This window comes from Synchiropus splendidus, chromosome 4 (assembly GCF_027744825.2).
Source record: "Synchiropus splendidus isolate RoL2022-P1 chromosome 4, RoL_Sspl_1.0, whole genome shotgun sequence".
Lineage (NCBI taxonomy): Eukaryota > Metazoa > Chordata > Actinopteri > Syngnathiformes > Callionymidae > Synchiropus > Synchiropus splendidus.
The window spans coordinates 26235279-26253864 of record NC_071337.1 but is presented as its reverse complement, the minus strand read 5'-3'; the positions used below and the strand labels follow the sequence as shown (position 1 = coordinate 26253864).

Sequence of the window (18586 nt, the reverse complement as noted above, 5' to 3'; positions counted from 1 at the left end):
CCGAGAGTTTATTTGTAGTGACATGCGGATGATGCGATGTGACCTACCAAGATGGTCCTTGTGCGTTCATTCAGTTTTTTAAGTTCATTCTGGACCGTGACACTTTAGTGATTTCCCTGTTGTGTGAACGTACCTGAAGAAGAATGACTTGAAATAAGGCAAGGACTCTTCACAAGGAGAGGCATCTTTGAATCGCTGCAGGATATTTAATTGATCGGAAATAAAGACAATATCCGTTCGTCTAAATTCAAATTCAAATTTAAATCACTGGAAGTGGAATTAAATTCATTATTATGGTTCTTTAAGTACTTTAAGTACAGCTGGTAAGATCATCCTTTTGTCATTCTTATACCTCCATGGTGATAAAAAAAACACCCATTGCTCACAGTTCTGTCCACGGAAGTGTGAATGATGTATTGTCTGTACTGTTACTGTGTCAACTACTGTCAACAGTAATACACTATTGTGGTATTGAATTGTTGCCATGCGTGTGTGATAGCATCCAAGCTGATATAAATGGTTCATATCCAGTAACATTGATTCTGAAACCTTCATTTGAAGTGCCCTTTAATAGTAGAAGCCCCATGCTAGAATGAATTGCACAGCAGAAGATGGCAGCCCGGACACACGCTGCACTGCCGTTGCCTAGCTACACACAATTCATTGTGTATGCACTTAAGCACTTACATTGTACACAGCTCAGTTTAACCTCTGTTCTGCTCACTTCATTTCAGTTAGTCAATAAGATGAAACATCACCTTAGCACATACTGGAATGTGAAAGAAGGATGTTCGCCCATTTCTGGGTCAATTGGTTTCAGAAATAGGGCTGCACTAGTGTCATCAGGTACACACAGTTTACTGTAGTTACAAATTCTCCAGAGCGTGTTTTTGGCTGTGAGTGACAGTCGAGTATTAGCTACGGAGGCTCAGTGGGTTAAGTTTGTTTTGGACCAAATGAAAACTCACTCATGCTCAATCAAGAAGCTCTTCCAATGGATCTGAATTTTGCACCTTGAATTTTGTCATTTCTGTGCTTTGTTCTAATGTAATAACAACGCTTACAATAATCGTCTTTGGGAAATATACAAAACTGTGATCTTCAAGCATGAGGTCAAAAAAAGGAGCTTCATCTTGTGAACTCCAGCTAAATACCGTCCGTACAAGCATTTCACATTCTACAGCGAGAGATTCAGCGTGAGAAATTCAATTACCAACAGAAATCAAAAGTACTAAAGACAGCATCTATTTGCTAAAATGTGGTTGAGCTTGCTGACTGTTGTGATAAGACTTTGCAGTCACACCTGACTGAAAATATGCTCCAAGGTTTAGGTTCCGTTTGAATTCACCAGAGCCCTGCCCCTGGCTTTTATGTTGTGAGGTAGGTAAGAGAGGACAACCTGATGGTTTGAATTCTTTTACTTGCCTGAGCATCTTGAATGTTTTGTCTGTAGCCTCTTACTTACCGTTTAATGAAGGTATTTCTTATAATGTCAACGGAGCAACAAAAGTGCTCTCAGACTACTATGAGTTCTGTGTTTGTTAAGTTCCATTAACAAGTGTATAATGTGTTTGCTGGTCTCAAAGAAACATTTGCTCCATAGACAGTTAGTTTCAAAAGCAGAGCATAGCCATGGTTAAAATATTAACATGGTTAATAATGAACCTGTTTGGCTAAAACAAAACAAAAAAGCAGAAATGCAGATGCGTAGTTGAGAGTGAGAATAACGGTGAAATAATATCAGTTGACTGACACTCATCATTTCACTGCATAAATAATCTGGATCTTAAATGGACATCAATATCTGTATTACATCATTTTATCCTTGTGCCTGAATTAACTCACATTTCATTTGAAGTTTATTTGCAATACGTTTTGTCTATTGATATATGATATCATTTGATCTAGAAAAAGGACGGGGAAACACATAAAAGATTCTCAAAATCCAACTCAACATCCACAAAATGTCCTTTGTCGCGTCCTATATTCCTTACATTATTTTAGCGTGTGCACTTATTTGGTGTTTGCTTTGTTTACATTATTTATGAAAGTATTTACTTATTTCAATTTAAATACAAAATAAAATATGTGCAATTGTCGTCAAAGTTATAAAAACTAAAAAAAAGGGCTAAGAGTATCACACCTGGTAAATTCCATCGTAAAAAATACATGTAAGAAAGAAGTTCCCAAACTATTTTCCCTGATAGCAAATGTGGTTGTCATGTTGTTTGAGGAACAGCATGAGTGAGCTACTTGCTTTGTACACCTCTGCCTGCCCATGTAGCTCCAGTGAGTGTTTGCTATTCAATATGAGCACCTGAGACTGGTTGGCTGCTGTTCCTGAAAAGCAACACTCTCTCTGGCGTTCTTCCTGTGGGTCTCCCGTTCTTTGTCTTTGAAGAAACACACACCTGCAGCTGAGAGCAGCCGCCGCTTCACTCAGAGGGTTTAGTGTTGCATCATTAGTGCTGGAGGAGAATTACAGTGTAGAAATAGTAGAGACAGTCAGGGAAAGCTCGCTTTTATCATAAACTTGTTGTTACAAACCCATTCTGTGAGCCACTTTTTTCCTGCCTTAATGCTGGTGTGTGTCGACAGTTGATTGCTGCAATAATATTTATACATGTTATTTTAGGGTCAGTTCATTTTTTGTGGATAAGTCTATTCACAAATTACACTCTGCTGAACGCAGGTTAAAAAAAACATGAATGTACATTGTAATGAAGCATTATGACTATTAGATTAATATAAAAGGAGATGCTGTGACTAGAGATACGATGCTATATGGCTCTTTATTATACACCATAAAATTGCTTAAAGATATATGCTTGAAATCTGTTTTTCTTTAAAGCAGAGCACATAGTTCAGTAAAAGTCTGCTGTACTGAAATGGTTCTTTTCACAGATGTAAACATATCATAGATCATAGCTGATGTTGAAACGTTTTAAAGATAAAAAAAATCTGACAGTCTGATTCAGAATAACAGTCTTTTTTTTATTTAATAATAAAGTGTGTGCTTGTGTGTGTGTCCTGTGGAGCCAAACTGTCAGAGTGACTGAACAAACAAGGGGCAGCAGCTGACCCTCTAACATTCAGACACAAATGGGGGTCAGTGTCAGTCAGAGGAGGATCTCTGTGGAGAACACACACACACACACTCCGTCCCGACGGCTGATCATGAGTGACAGAGGAAGATGTCTCACTTGTCAGTAGAAGACTGAAATGAGTGTGGCTTTTTCGTTAGATAGAGTCAACACAATGGGCTTCTCTAAAAACCTTGGCAAAACATTGAGGAGAATATATGGATTTTTCTTACGGTTTCCAAAAGCAATGAGGCGCTCAGGTCACCTGGAGGTGGGTCTGCTGTGGAGGAACCCCGGTGAGTTCAGCTCTGGTTTCTAGTCTGCTTTAACTCTAATGTTTGACTTGCAGTTTTCAACACAAATAATACTTTTCAATCATGAGTTATATAATATCATTTGGTACTGTCCGTACTCTCCTTATTCATGACTTGATCTGGGTTGAAAAAAATGAGTCATTTTTCATGGCCAGCTAAATTATTTCTTCCACTAAAACTGTTGGTTTGTTGGCCGTTGTCTCTTTGTGTCTTGGTTCTGTGATATATACAAACATGACACTCTACTGTCAGCCTGTTGTATCAAATGTAGGTGGACGGACAGTAAATCTGAAACAGTTTCTGTAGTGCCAAACTGGCAGATGCAGGCTCTGAAACAAATCTTGGTCCTTTACAGTGAAATAACTGAAATGGACTTTTTATTAGACGTGTGAGTCTTCAGTCGACGAGTGAGTGTTAAAGAGGCTTGAGCCTCATCGTGATTTCATGTGCAAATACAAACCTAATTAGACTGCAGCAACCAAACCTCCCACACCCAGGAGAAAAACTCTTTTGACCTCTGACCCCAGAACTGAGCTCTCAAGTACTTGATGAGACTTGGCAGCTATATTTACGAGCCAAAGGTTTGGACACGCCTTCTGATTCAGTGTTCAGTGTCTGCACTGTCGATACGTACTGAAGGCATCAAATATATGAAGCAGGATGTAGCAAAGAAAAAAAGGGAATAACTCTAAATATGCTTCATATTTTAGATGAGTAGCCACAAAGTAGCCACCTTTTGCTTGGTTGGCAGCAATGCAAACACTTGGCCTTCTTCATGATCTTCATGGTGTAGTCACCTGTTGGAAAACCTTATCAGGTGACTACATCATGAGGCTCATTGCACGAATGCCAAGGGAGAGCAAAGCTGTGATCAAAGTAAAGAGTGGTTGTTTTGACTGATCTAAAATTGAAAACATGTTTTGAGTAATGACACACTTATTTGTTAACTACATAATTCCATATGTGTTCATTCATAGTTACATATATATAAAATATATTTCATGTCTTTTTTTGTGTGTATATATATATTATATATATTGATATTGATATAAATATATAGTTATTTGGTGATGCTACGTTGTCCTTATGTCCTTAGCTGTGAGTGCTCGCCTGTGGAATACTCACCAAGCATGTGCATGACCTGTGATGGACCTGGTCCCTCGCTTCCCACCTACAGAGTTGGGACTGGCAAACTCTGTTCTCTTGCGACTATATTAAAAGAATTGGAGCCTGAAAATAATTCAACAGATAAATGAATAATTGGGCTCAGTTGTGTAAGTGTAATTACAGTTATAATGCCTCACCATGTGGTATTTAAGCTATGACCAGTTTAATTTTCGAGCCAGCATGAAATCCTGAGAACGGTCAGTTGTGAGAACCGTCCCAAGATTTATGAATTTGTGGTGTCACAACTTAAAGAAGTCCATTTACCCCAGTTTTCCCTACATCAGCGTTGTGCTTGATTTGTGTCCCATCTCAGAGTGTATTCCCCTCCTTTACAGTGCAGACTATAATACACATTCATCAGGTTCTGTCAGACGTTAAGGGGAATACGATGCTGTAAAGCCCCTATCATCATGTTATGTTCCCTCATATAATACTCCTGTGTTATATCAGGGCTCATCATGGCTGTAAATACAAAGTTCTTTTACTCTTTTTTTTTATAAAATGTTGAGAGATTTACATATTCTGTCTGGAATATAAGACCAGGTCCATAAAAATACACTAATAAATGGAACAATAATAAGCACAGTGAATACAATATTCACAGTTCAGGAACAGTACATAATAGGAATCTCTGTATTGTCTGATGTGATGATGCCGATGGTATTTGTATAACATGTGAATAATAATGGAGATCTAGCAAGTTGATTCTTTCATGTTAAAGAAAGCACCATACAGTCTTATCTAGTTATCTTTTCTAATGTAATACTTTTTAAGGGCTTACTGCATGTCACATGAGTCTACTGCTGTAGTTAATCCAATGATTCTCATCATGATCTCACCTCCTAAAATATCTGTATGTGGGCTGTAGATAAGTGAGCGTCTCATCCTCTGTGGATCAGCTTCATTGTGTAGAAGGATGGAGAAGATGAATGAGAGCAGGAAACTGCAGTCATAACAGGCCAGAGAGATGTGGGTGCAGATGCCCGACTGACTCAGCATTACTGATCCACACACACACCCACCCTTCCATCCCTCTGTCCTGTGCCGTCTGTCCATCACCGCGGCCTCCATTTGACTGTCAAATCACACACTCAGCACAACAACACAGCCGCCATGTAAATCAGCTCCTCACAGAGCAGCAGAGAGAATCGGGCTTGCGAGTATGTGTGTGTGTGTGTCAGAAAGAGTGATGGAGACGAAGACTTGAGTGTGTTTTTGTTGTGAGATGAGGATGGGAGATGGGAGCAGCCATGTGCAAACTGTCGGATAAAGTTGGGCAGCATGTGAGGAAAGGGTCGCCAGGTAGGACTGTTGCTGCTGCTCGTTTTGTGGGGACTCTATTTGTTTTGTGACTATTCGAGTCTACTTTTTTAGCTTATCCTCCAAGTTAGGTAGTTGTACTTGATAGTATTTTCTTGCTTTCATTATTTTTATATAACTGTGAGTTAATGTTAATGCTAATGTTAATAAAATCAACCATTTGAATTGTTAGTGTACAAGAGAAGTCGTTTGTCTGTGATGTGTTCGAGAAAGTGCTACAAAAAGAAAGCGGTTGTAATTTGATCTTGCAACACTGGATGTCGCTGTTTACTTGGTTTGCGTGTTTTAGCCGACAAACGGTCACGACTTGTCTTGAGTCAGTCTTCTCACAACTGTTTGTCAAATAGCTTTGTCTTGTGGCCACAGTGGTGACTCCACATTTTGAGGCCAAACGTCAACGGACAATGCTGATTTGAAACCGTATTTACGTGAGCGTCATCGTGCTCGTGCTCAATTTACAGTTACAACCAGTCTGACAAATGAATCTTGTTCTCTTTTGTCTTTCTCTCTTTCTGTTGAATTAATGGATCAGTTGATTCCTCTGCAGGTTGTAAGTACGCGTGTCATGCTGCCTGTCGCGACCGAGTGTCCCTGGACTGTCACCCCTCCACGTCGCCTGCGGGCCAGGACCATGTCAACAACAACAACTCACCTGTGAGTAAACATGGCCAGTGTGCTCATGGAAACATAGAATGAAAACATTACAAAAAATTATTTGCTAAAATTGTTGACATTGTTAATGACCTCATGCAATCTCCTCATTTTGCTATCAGGCAAAATATACAGTTTGTTGACAGGCTAATCCTGTTCTCTGCGTGTTTTAAACGTATGTAACTGAGAGGAATGTCAACTGTTGCAATGCACTATGGATCATACTTATCCCTCCTGATGTGATCAATTGTAGATTGAATGTATTGGTGCATGCAACATAATATAATTTCCATTATTTAAGCTGTGAGAAATATTGTTTTCTCTGCAGTAATGAAAAGCCACTCTTCAAAATACTCTTTATGTTCCGTTTATCACCAGTTGGTTTATTAAAACATGTTTTCTATCAAAGTATTTTTCATTGTGGTTAGTTAGTTTCATTCAGATCATAAAGTAATTGTGAACGAATCGATTGTACATAATTCATTATTTATGCATTAAAAACAAAATAGATATTTGTCTCTCCATAATCTTACCTTCTCAATGTATTTTACTGTGCGCGAATATTTGTGAGTGAAGTCCGGGATTCATGAGTCATCTGTAATAACTTATTTTCACCACTAGATAGCGCGCGCTTCCAAAGATGCGTAAAGAACCGCCTTCCACGCCACTAACACAATAGGAGCGGGGTCAGTCACTGTTTGTTTTCCAATCGTATATTTGAATGAAATTCAATCCTCTAGGAGAATAGCTGAAGTTATCAGGGTGTGTCAAATTCCAGTGTGGTTTGCTCAAACACTGGACCCCAACTTTGTACTTACTCCCCCATGATGCATCACCTCTAAGGAATGATGTGTAGTAATATTACTGGAAAGCTGCAGGGTGTGTGGCAGGTCTGGTTCATGTTACTGTGTGGCTTCTTGTACTTCTATCTTTATGGGAACCTGTATGAGTTTTTAATGGACAGAGCGAGGACGTGTTAGTAAAGTTAGACATTATGGCTGGTCCCAATTTTGAGGGTTAAAATGACAAAATAGCTAGGTTATTATAATGGGGTTTACGTTTGGTTAGGACTCCTGGTTAAGTCAAGCCATTTGTTTCAGATGGTTAGGTTTAGGGTGAGAGACGGGGCAAAGCGTTGTGTCAGTCACAGTCCTCACTAAGACAGGAAAACAAACGTGTGTTGCTTTTATAGCTATATATTTATAGCTATGGGGACCAGTTTGTTTCATTGCATTATGGCAATGAGTGGTCCCTACAAGATGTAAGAACATAGACTGTGTGTGTGAGTGTGAACCTCGGGACCTCAAAATACTATTGGCATTTCATGACTTTAAAGATGTAGACAAATATTTGTGAAGAGAACGTGATAGTGGAATACATGGCCAGGCATTGTCACATAGTTGTGAGTTCCCTTTCATTGTGTGAACCATAAAGGTGTGTTGGTGAAGCCGACTGAAGAAAGCAAAACTCCGGTATCATCATCCAACGTCACATCGCTGTTATCATGTCTGCAAGCTACTGCACTGTATTTCTTTCAGCTTCAGGATAGTGAGCTTGCTTCAGTTTAAATCAAACAAGTTGGCGGAACATGATTCTTGTGTGTTTAAGTGCTCAGTTTAAATTCTTCATAGCGCTGTTCCTTTACGTACAATATGTGGCATGTTACACATTTATCAGCTAAAGATAGTTTATGGTACATTTGTGTGCTGATGTCAGTGAGTTCCGCTTTAAATAACTTGCCTCATCAGCAGAGCTCTCCATGGCTCACACACACACACACACACACCTGTCAACGCTCTGTGATTTATACACACACATTCTGCACCTGTGAGTTACCTCACCAGGAAGACTGAGACCCCTGACATTCAGGATTGAAAGCGTAACCTGCATGTTTCCTAAATATCTCTGCTCGTCCACTGTGTTTCCTCCTCAACTGGAGCTGGACTGGCTGAGAGGCTGGTGGTAACTGTTTGATGGAGAGAAAGACAGAGCTTCCTGTCTGCTGGGAAAGACAAACAGTGAGAGGAGGGAAAACAAAAGATGGCAGAATGACAGAAGACAAACAGAGAGGAATGCTCGAGTGTTTTCTCTTCGACTCTAATGGGAACTCATTAACTCGTGTCGGTCAGACGGGCTGATCGTTTCTCTGAGAACTCAGTCTCATTAGAGTCTTCTGTGGAAGATTTCAACTCTATTACACATTTGAATTACAATAGAAAACACTAGTACCAGTAAACACATGTACGAGTAAACATCTCAGTGGACATTATTTTCAGTGATTTGCAGTTAATTTGTCGTTCACAAGTTTTACTTTCAAATGAGTATATATATATATATATATATATATATATATATATATATATATATACATATATATATATATATATATATATATATATATATATATATATATATATATATATATATATATATATATAACCAAAGAGTAGTCTCTCTAATGCACCACATTTGTTTGTGATGCTAGTCTTCCTATTAACAAATCTTTTATATGAAAATGATAAATGAAAATGAAATGAAAATGATTTTATATGAAAATTAACCACAGAAGGTCTCCAGAACACATGATTTGCATTCAACTCACAAGTCTGGCTCCCTGGAATGTTTCCCTGAAGGTGCGGCTGCAGTCTGTGCTCAACTGATGGCTCTTGGTCATCACAGCCGTGTTACATTGACTTGATGGTATTTCAGGGTTTCTGCTACATGTTAGCAAGCGTGATGCACCGCCACGGCTTGAAGGAGAGCCACCGCCTCATCAGAAAAATTATCTCTCTAAAGATGAAATCTCATGCGATCAAACGTATTTCAACTAAACATTGCAACAAATTCAAAAATCCCGAAAGAGACGTCACAATGACAGAAGTCCATTACTGGCGGAGCTCAAGGTGTGCATTCTAGACGTATGAAGAGACGGACCGCTGCTGACTGGAGAGAGATTTACCAAGAAGACTGACCGAAGGAAAACAGTGACATTTACAGAAGGCTCAACTGCTCATTTAGGCTGATAGTATCTGCAGGTATATGTGGACCTGGATACACATTTGCCTCTGCTGAAGGGTTCCTAAGAGAGCAAACTGAAATTAGATACTTTGCCTAAATTAAAGTACATTTATTTTGGAATTGCCCTTTCATTACTAATCCACTTTATTTTCATAGTACTTTTTTTGTCCAAGGTATTACAGTTAGCATTACAGTTTAATTCCTTAGCACAAGCTAAGTGATTGTTCATTTTCATCATACATGTTTAACTTGTTTTCTTGCAATAATTCTTGATTGGTTGCATTTTCTCTGGTAGAAGTATATTCTATGTTCTAGTTTGTTTTTTTTATAGCTAAAGCTTGCAAATCGTTTTAAATATCTTTGCCATACTCTGCCATTTGTCTTGATTTTTTTTCTTTGTACGTTATTACATTTTCAAGGACATTTTTCTCAATCATTTCTCCCGGGATCATTGTTATATTACATTACTTCTTGTCCAAAACTGACAATGAATTCATGTAAGTTATTTATTTTTAGCTGTTTGGAAGTCACCGTTTTTTTTGTTGTTTTTTTTTTACTGGATTAAGATATCAGTCTTTTTAATCCTACCCAAAGCGCCATAATTCACTTTATAAGAGCTGGACGAGGATTATTGTTGTTGCAGACAACTGTATATGACGGCAGCAACAAACACACACACATTCCACCCCGAAACATGCCTGGATCTGATGGAAGCTGATGTTTAGCAGTTGCCCACTATCAAAACATCAGCTGTACCTGTATATAAACTGCTTATCATTTTTCTTCTTCCAGTCTTCTCATCACCATCTATTGTGCAGTGGGAGCAGCTGCTGTCTAACTTGATATAAATCATGTTTATGTGAAGTCAGCCAGCTTCCTGAGTGATACAGCTGCAGTTCGGGGATAAGCTAAACATCAAGACAAAATCCTATTTCATTAGACAAAAGTCTCAGACAGTTGGATCTGTCTGTTTGTCATGAAACATCAGCAGTAACGTAAGAATTTCATTACAAACTCATAAAACCCGAGTGCAGCATTTAAAAAGAAGCTCTGGTGCCTCTTTCATCCAGACTCATGAAAGCGTATTTCACCAAAACAGCTTCATCTTTTATTTTAATTATTTGTTTGAAGAACGATGAATTTTAGCAGCCGCTGGTGAATAACACTGTAATCTTTGTGGATTGAGGAGGATTAGCTTGTCGGTCAGATGCAGGTCAGACACACAAAAGCTCCCCCATCACCGTCATCGTCGCCACCATCCGCTGCGCGGTGCGGAAACAGTACACCAGTCGACAGCTTGGAGACACACCAGCAGACCCCTCACGCATTATCTGGCTGCTAACATGCCCTGACAACACCAGCGCACCCCAAACACAACTGATGAATTAGACTGCATCAGCAGACACAGTGTGTAACGCTGCAGACTCACTGCTCTGCAGCTTTATCATTTCTAACAGATGCATTATAGAGCTGAACCAGAGATGCCCTGACTGTTCTGGCTGGCAGGCAACTTTTCAAGCAGCTCAGTGATGGGGGGCCTGCATGGGGCCAAAAACATATTGAACAGTTTAATTGAGGACGTACTGTAAGAGTCTACACAAAATGAAATCAGTCTCTGCTTTTATTCTTGGTGAGCTTTGAACTTAAAGCATCTCTCTGCTTGGTCTTCAAACATACAGCCACACTGCCAGTCCCCTTGTGTCAATATTTTTGGGTAAATTCAGATGGATTGTTGACATTCAGAATCGGCACTTGCTAGAAAACAGCTTGTTGAACGCGCTGTTGAAAAGTGTTTTATCACAACATGCATTGGGAGGTGATCTAATTTTGGTGTACTTTCAATTACAAATGTACTGCATTTGAAACCCCTGATGTCACATTTGTCTCCACTTGTTCTCCTCCCTGATCTCTGTTCATTCCTCCGACCGATTGATCCAGACTACTACGCCTCTGTTTTCACTACCGAATGGCCAAATAATAATCTAAATAACTAGTAACTAGTAACTTTATTTTCTATCTATTTGATTTTTTTTATTGGATCCATCCAAATTTCATTACATTACATTTTATTATACTGTGTCTGTGTCTGTGTCCTTGTATAGATATACTGGCTACACACAACTCCTTGTGGGGACCTTTTGCAATTTGTGGGCCCATTTTGCTGGTCCCCACAAATCCAAGCCTCAATTTGAGGATGGATACTTCTAAATAACTGGTTCATTATAATTGGGTTTAAGTTTGGTTTAGAGTCCTGGTTAAAGTGAGCCATTTGTTTTGGATGGTTAGGTTTAGGGGGAGAGGCCGGGGAATGCATTGTGGCAATGAGCGGTCCCCACAAAGATAGAAATATAAATGTGCGTGTGTGTGTGGTCGAGCGGTGTATCTAGATGTAAACAGAAGTGTAAAAGGAAGTTTGTCCTCTTCCCAGTTTGTCGGATGTCAGGAAGAAAACAGATGAGTGTCACAGCGGGCTGCTACAGTAAAGCCTGTGTGTGAGTGTCGATGTCATGGAGACTTGGATATTTTTGTTTTTTCCTTATCTTGGCTTTTGTCCAGGCTGACAATCTGGGCTATGAGATATGAGGCAACTGGAGTAAGAGCTTACTGTCGCTGACACACTTTCAATTTTCATGCCACCAAAACAACAGACTTGACCCCACTGTTGACCGAAACACACCTGTCCAGGAAGACTGAGGGATTATTATGGTTTTTGCTTGCCTTTCCATGTTGTGTAGAGTGCTGTCACTGCCACATGCTGACAGCCGCTCACGCACACGTGGAGGTTTTGAGCTTAGCATCAGCTCACACAATCTCTGTTGCATCTTATCCAGTTCATATGACGTGTAATGTCTAGCCAAGGTGATCCCTTATCCTGGAGATTTTGATCCTGCCGGAGGAAAAGTTTCAGTGTTTGAACTGGTGCCAGCACCATCTCTCTCTCTGGTCTGGCAGTGATTTAGTGATACACCAAGGCAGTGTGTGATCATCGGAGAGGCATTCCTGTTGGCTTTGATCAGCAGACACCCCTGTTTTGTCTGTCAGGATGTAAAGAAACCGCTAAAGCCTGTACATGCGAGACATGGCTTCACTGGAGGCAAAAAAACCCAAAAAAAACCTACATGTCTTCTGTGCACTTTGTATCTGGATAAACAAACTTGCAACAAAAGAGTTCTTTATTCAGAGGTGGATGGTTTTCTCCACCCTGAGGCAGACCTGAGCACCTGTTATACATATTCAACAGCAACAATCTCAATTTCATAACCCTTCCTTTCTAACCCATTGATATAACTTTACTCAACTCTGAGCCTCTTCAAAGAAATTAGCTGACACAGAAAAGGACACACACACACATATATATATATATATAGTAATTAATATCATTACTTATCATGTTCCATAAAAGAATTAAGCAAAATTATGAATAAACAAAATACCATCATTATTGTAAACTCCACCTTTAATTCGCAGTTTTATAATATTAAAAGCAATTAAATGTTTTAAATATTTTTGTATCAGGGACATCAGTTAGAAATTAAATTGAATTGTTGCGACTCAGTAGAAAAATGTATTTGAAGTTTTATTATGAATTATATTTTTATTCAATTGCATAATGAAGAAATTGAAATTGAAAGTTGAATCTGTACTCATTATCTTAAACATCAGGTGGAAGTGATCCTCTGTGGGTGAACTCGTATTTACTCTTCTTCATGATGGTTGTGTTACGTGGTACACCTGGAATTGATGCAACGCAAAATGTTCCATGCACAAGAAACTTTTTACCAGATTAAACTGCGTTTTTTGGATCAATTCATTGTTTTTTTCTCTAAGTAGTTTGTCAAAATTAACACATTAAAGTCCCACCTCTTTATTTATTTTAAAATACAACATTTGCAACAATATCTTTTCATAATCCTAATCATCGCTTTTGAAGATTGTATCCATTCCTTATTTGACTTGATTTGGGAGCGAAGCTCTTACTTCCCTGAGGAAAACTCTCGGAGTGTTGGTTCTCAGCTGTAAAGCTGTAAACACTCATCACTCCTCCCACTACCTTTAATTTAACACACACCCCTGCAGGAAACACATACCCCTTTTCTAAACACACACCTGTGTGCGTGTGCAAACAAAGCAAAGTTCTGTTAATGACACACACACGCACACACACACACATATTCCAACTGCACACTAACTGTTGTGATAGCTTGGGGGGAATTGTTAGCATTTCTCTCAAGTCTAGTGTGCGGGTTAAAAATATGCACCATTCCTTAAAGTCTGACCTTTCACCTTAGTCACCCTGGAACTCCCACAGCAGCGTCTCACCTTCCGTCTTCCACCGCGCCCAGGCTAAACTTACCATCACGTGTTTCCATGTTGCCGAGATGTAGCAGCACACTTTTAGGAGACAAAAGATTTGCATGGTCTATCAGATCGCTTTAATCTTCTTATCTCTGGGAGCTGGCTCGTCAGGTCAAACAGGGCCGAGTTCAAACCAGTTTTACCGAATAAATGTTTAACCACACTCTCCAAAGCCTCAACTCTTTGCAGCAGCAAACCACTGAAAGGAACAAAAAAAAAAAAAACAGACTCCGGCTTTGTGACACTGTTTTGAGCTTCTCTTTTGTCGTCTGTGTTGGATAAGTGGGTGACTGAATTAATAACGGATCTTTTTATGTATCTATTGGTGAATATGTGGATAGAAATTATTAAATTGCACTCCATAATTTAGAGAAAAAATGTGAACAATTGAGCCGCCATATTAAATAAAACACCAAAGCTACATTAAAATGAATTAATAAATAAATGCTGAAAACACCAAAAGTCGCTTTAACATTTAGCTTAATATGAAAACAATATATCAAGCCCACATTATGACTTTGCTGTCCAGATAGCTTTGTTTTTTAATTTAATTTAATTAAATTGAAGTTGTTTCTGACATGGTTGTCCATCCCACTTCATCCTGGCACGTACAGGTCGTGGTCGTCACATGCTAGTTTTGGTTTGGCGTCATGAAAGGTGGGTGAGGTTTGGCTCCCTCTGATACGTATATTTACTCTTGGCTGCGTCTCTTGCCCTGGTGCGTTTTAATTAGAGACGTTGCCATGTATGTGTGGGGGTGGCAGGGCTCGACTGAGCACAGATGTAACCCCGCTGCTGAACCTGTGCTCAGGCAAGTCTGGGTGGGCTTTTCACAGAGCATGTCGCCTCTCAAGTATTGGGCTGTGAAAGTTGCTAAAGACTGAAGGTGCTTTGACGTTTCATATCCGCCATGTTCAGTAACAGTTTCCAGTTGTTGCATCCCAGTGAACTTTATATGAGCATGTAAAAGCCAGCAGACTGACTGAACGACTCATTTCATCTCCTCTTTCCATGTGAGTTCTGACCCATGGTTTAAGTAACACAGAGGAAACCGTGGTCGTAAACTGACTGTTTACTCTGTAAAAAGTGGCAAAGCTTAAAATGAAGTTTGCTGGAGGAGTTTGGTGATACCTGCTGTGGCGCGTTATTCTTGTGGTGAGGGGGGTTTCCAATCTTGGAGGCAGACAGTATCATAAACACTGATCCAGGTTCAGCTTGTGCGCCGCCTCACGGCAATTTCAGTGTGTGCTGTAACCAAAGGAGCTGCTTTTGTGTTCCAATATCAGTAGCAACCTTGTCGTCCCTCCAGCCTCTTGCCATAGCTCGGCCATGATGTCATCAGTGTATCACCGGTACAACAAAGTTGATAGATTTTTAATAAGAAGATGTTTTTCTTTTTGTACAACTGCTTCAAGGTCAGAGCATTATGAAAAAAATGAGTTTTTCTACTGATGTTTACAAGGCTACACAAAAGAAACCACCCATATTTACAAGCTGAAGTGAGGCCCGCTTCTTTTTCTTCCCACAAGTGATTTCCCTCGCAAGGAGACAAAATAAGCAAAATCCTAAAGTCTACCAGATGTTTATTTTGTCATTTCCAAGTGTCTTCAAGGATTACAAGCTCCCTCTCAAGACATGCTTGAATGCAAAACAGCAGCTTGTTTAAATAATTTGGACTGTGCCTTACCACAGCACTGTAAAAAAGATTTATATCATAAATATATAGGAAATGAGTGGAGATTCTTTTTTGTTGGGGTGAACCATGCACCTTTTTGAGCAGCGACATGTACTGTAGGACAGTGAAGAGCAGAAACCAAGCTTTCTGAAAGTTACTCTGTCCTTTGAGAGAGAAAATAACGTTGTTGACATTGGCCATGTACATTAAGAAACTAGAGGCTTGTAAGGTGTTAGATGGTTAATATAGTACATTGTACTGACCAAACGACTATCTTGCAGCAATTACAAGACAACCATGAAACATCTCTAACCAATAAATTTGTGCATCACTGGTCATGTTTTAATATTATTACTCAGTATAAATAGCTTATTATGCAAAACCCACTTTTAATAAACAACACCTGTTTGTATTATTATATTACATTCCCTATGACAAAACAACACAACAAACTTACAACAAAATTATGATTTTTTTTATTTGTGGATGTAAGACAGTAACAGTGGCCATACGATTCTGAATTTCATCTTTAGTAGTTCTCTGTTTGACCTCCATTCCCAACTAATTCAATTAATGTAACGATACAATTGCACATTCATCTTCACGGTTTACGCTTAAACTCGTCATCTGCTACCTGATTGGTCCACTTGCTTTAAAAAGGCGTGGTCAATGGACGCTGAAACCACCGATTGGCTGTCCATGTGGGGACCTCGTAGTGGGCGGGGTTCCACTGTAGCTCCGCTGTCACAGAAGTGGAAGCCTTCACACGTTCTCTGACTCCTGGCTCGGCTGGAGCGTCCCGCGCGGAATTGCTGTTTGCGCAAATGTCTCTTCGTCCTGAACGATTACCGGCTGTCGATTGTTTTTCCCTAACATGGCGAGGTTGAAACGAGTTGTGGGGTGAAGCTGGAGGTGGGAAGAGTTGGACACGGTTATGCGGATTTGAAAGAGGAAACATCGCCTTCAGTTACCACTTACGGACCGATATAGTTCAAACTCTTTTCGTTGTTTTCTCTGCGGGGTTTATGCGGTCGAGCTCGTGTCAAGAAGTGTCCGCCGCAAATGACGTGGAATAGCACGATGAGCAGTGGCTACAGCAGCTTGGAGGAAGACTCCGAGGAATACTTTTTCACTGCCCGGACTTCTTTCTTCAAGAAACCTTTGGGCAAAGTCACAGAGAGCAAGGTAACCCGAGCGTATACACCATTTAGTCCATATCATGCACCTGTTTGTGGCCCGTGTATTGGAACTTATTTGGTGGTTACACGGCCATCTGTCTCCACCGGCTCTGACGTCATGATGAGCTGCCTTCTGAAATGCCTTTTTTTTCTATTGTGATGTCATTTTAAATGGAATATTCTTGAGTTAACGCAACACAGAGCATTAACTTTGCATTGCAAGGTTAGCTAACTCAAGTCAATGCAGCCAGACACTGGCCACTGTCAGGATCTTAGGTTTTAATTTCAGTTTCTAAATGTTGAGGCGAGGTTTATCTAAATGCTGGCTGACCTTAATTCGACTCCATTCCCATTGTAGCTTTTGTACCTTTGACTGTTGGCATGATAAGTTTGCGGTCTAATCCTCTTTTTAACAGGGTTCACCATATATTGTCTGTCACTACACATGTCCATCGCTCCCATTTTTGATTTTGCTAAGGACTTTGCTTAAACTCAGCTGCTGGTTTAATATTTAGTTTACACTGACGTTTACCGCGCCTTCAGTCTTGTGACCATTTCAAGAAACCAAATACGGTCGCCAGTCAGCCAGAGCATTCTAAACTGAAGTTGGTGAGTTGTGTTTAAACAAGTCACGGTATGTTTTATCAAGATAAACGAAAAAATATTTGTCTTCATCTATTTTGAACTAAGAAGTGGGTCACTTTAAATGTCCTTGATGAACACACACTCACACTCACTCACACACACAGACACACATACTGCCAGCAGTGCAAACACAGCTGTTTTGTTCCTCATGTCAACCCTCAGCACACTGTAAAGAACCGAGCCATTCTTCTTCTTGGCGCACTTGGTGTGTGTGTGTGTGACGTATTCTGCAGTCTCTGACCTTTCATGTCTGCCCTATAATTCCTCATGGCAGTGTGTGTTTCAAGTGGACGCACAATGTGCTACATACAGTTCAGCAAGGAAGGTCGTGACCTGCGACTCTGGACCTGACATGGGCCACTGGCTGCTGGCTTGTAGTCGGTGGTTTCCCACATGTCAGTGGCAATTTCAGCAACAGACAGGACCTGTTCTTAGGAAAAATATGTGGCTGTGCTGCATAGACGGGCTCCTAATTGTAAGAAAAGCAAAGGGTACCGTTTAATACTTGCTCTATTGTCTAGTGAAGTTCATCTTAGGTACTTAACTTCAAATAAGTTATTGTGAACCTCTTGGAAATGTTCAACCCTTATACAATGCATTAGATTCAGTCCAGTTAAAATACAACCTGCCCGGGTCCATTGACTCTGGCCTCTCACATTGCTGCTGCCAACATTCCCATGGCTCTAGACACTGACATGCCAGTGGAGGGGTTTCGACTGACTCCCCTCTGCAGCTATTTATTGGACATACTTTAGAGCACCTTAACAAGCTGAACCTTCTGTTGGTTGATGTCTCTTGTCCTCATATCAACCCCTGCTATCAGCTTCTGTGGACAGTTTCTATTTCAGCATAGCCACAATGAACAGAGTGTAAGGGGTATTCTCAATAATATAGGAGTTGGCCTGTGTGCTTTATATGTTCAACTTTTAATCAAAGTGTCTCCCAGCAGCGGACAGATATTTCTCATTAAGGTCTCATGCGGCTGTGGACAACTGAAAGAAGAAGTTTAATAAAGGGAAACCAACAGAGAGGCACAGAAGCTTTCTCAAATGTTCATTAACCAAGACGTGCAAGCACACACACAAACACACACTACACACGCACACTTGTGGGCAAAACAGCTTCTTCTGTACCCGATCACCTTTCCAGCGTTTAATGGCTCCTCTGTCATGAGATGGC

General features: G+C 40.1%; 1 protein-coding gene across 2 annotated transcripts in view; it reads left to right on the top strand.

Moving 5' to 3' along the window:
- rassf3 (Ras association domain family member 3) overlaps positions 1–18586 on the top strand; it is a 40298-nt gene that overhangs the window by 1078 nt on the left and 20634 nt on the right. The window contains exon 2 of one of the 2 annotated variants that reach the window (XM_053862182.1): positions 6432–6538. In XM_053862182.1, coding sequence (XP_053718157.1) covers positions 6432–6538 — 107 coding nt within the window. Of the gene's footprint in view, positions 1–6431; positions 6539–16327; positions 16770–18586 lie in introns of those variants that run through there. The other variant, XM_053862183.1, reaches the window with a different exon arrangement.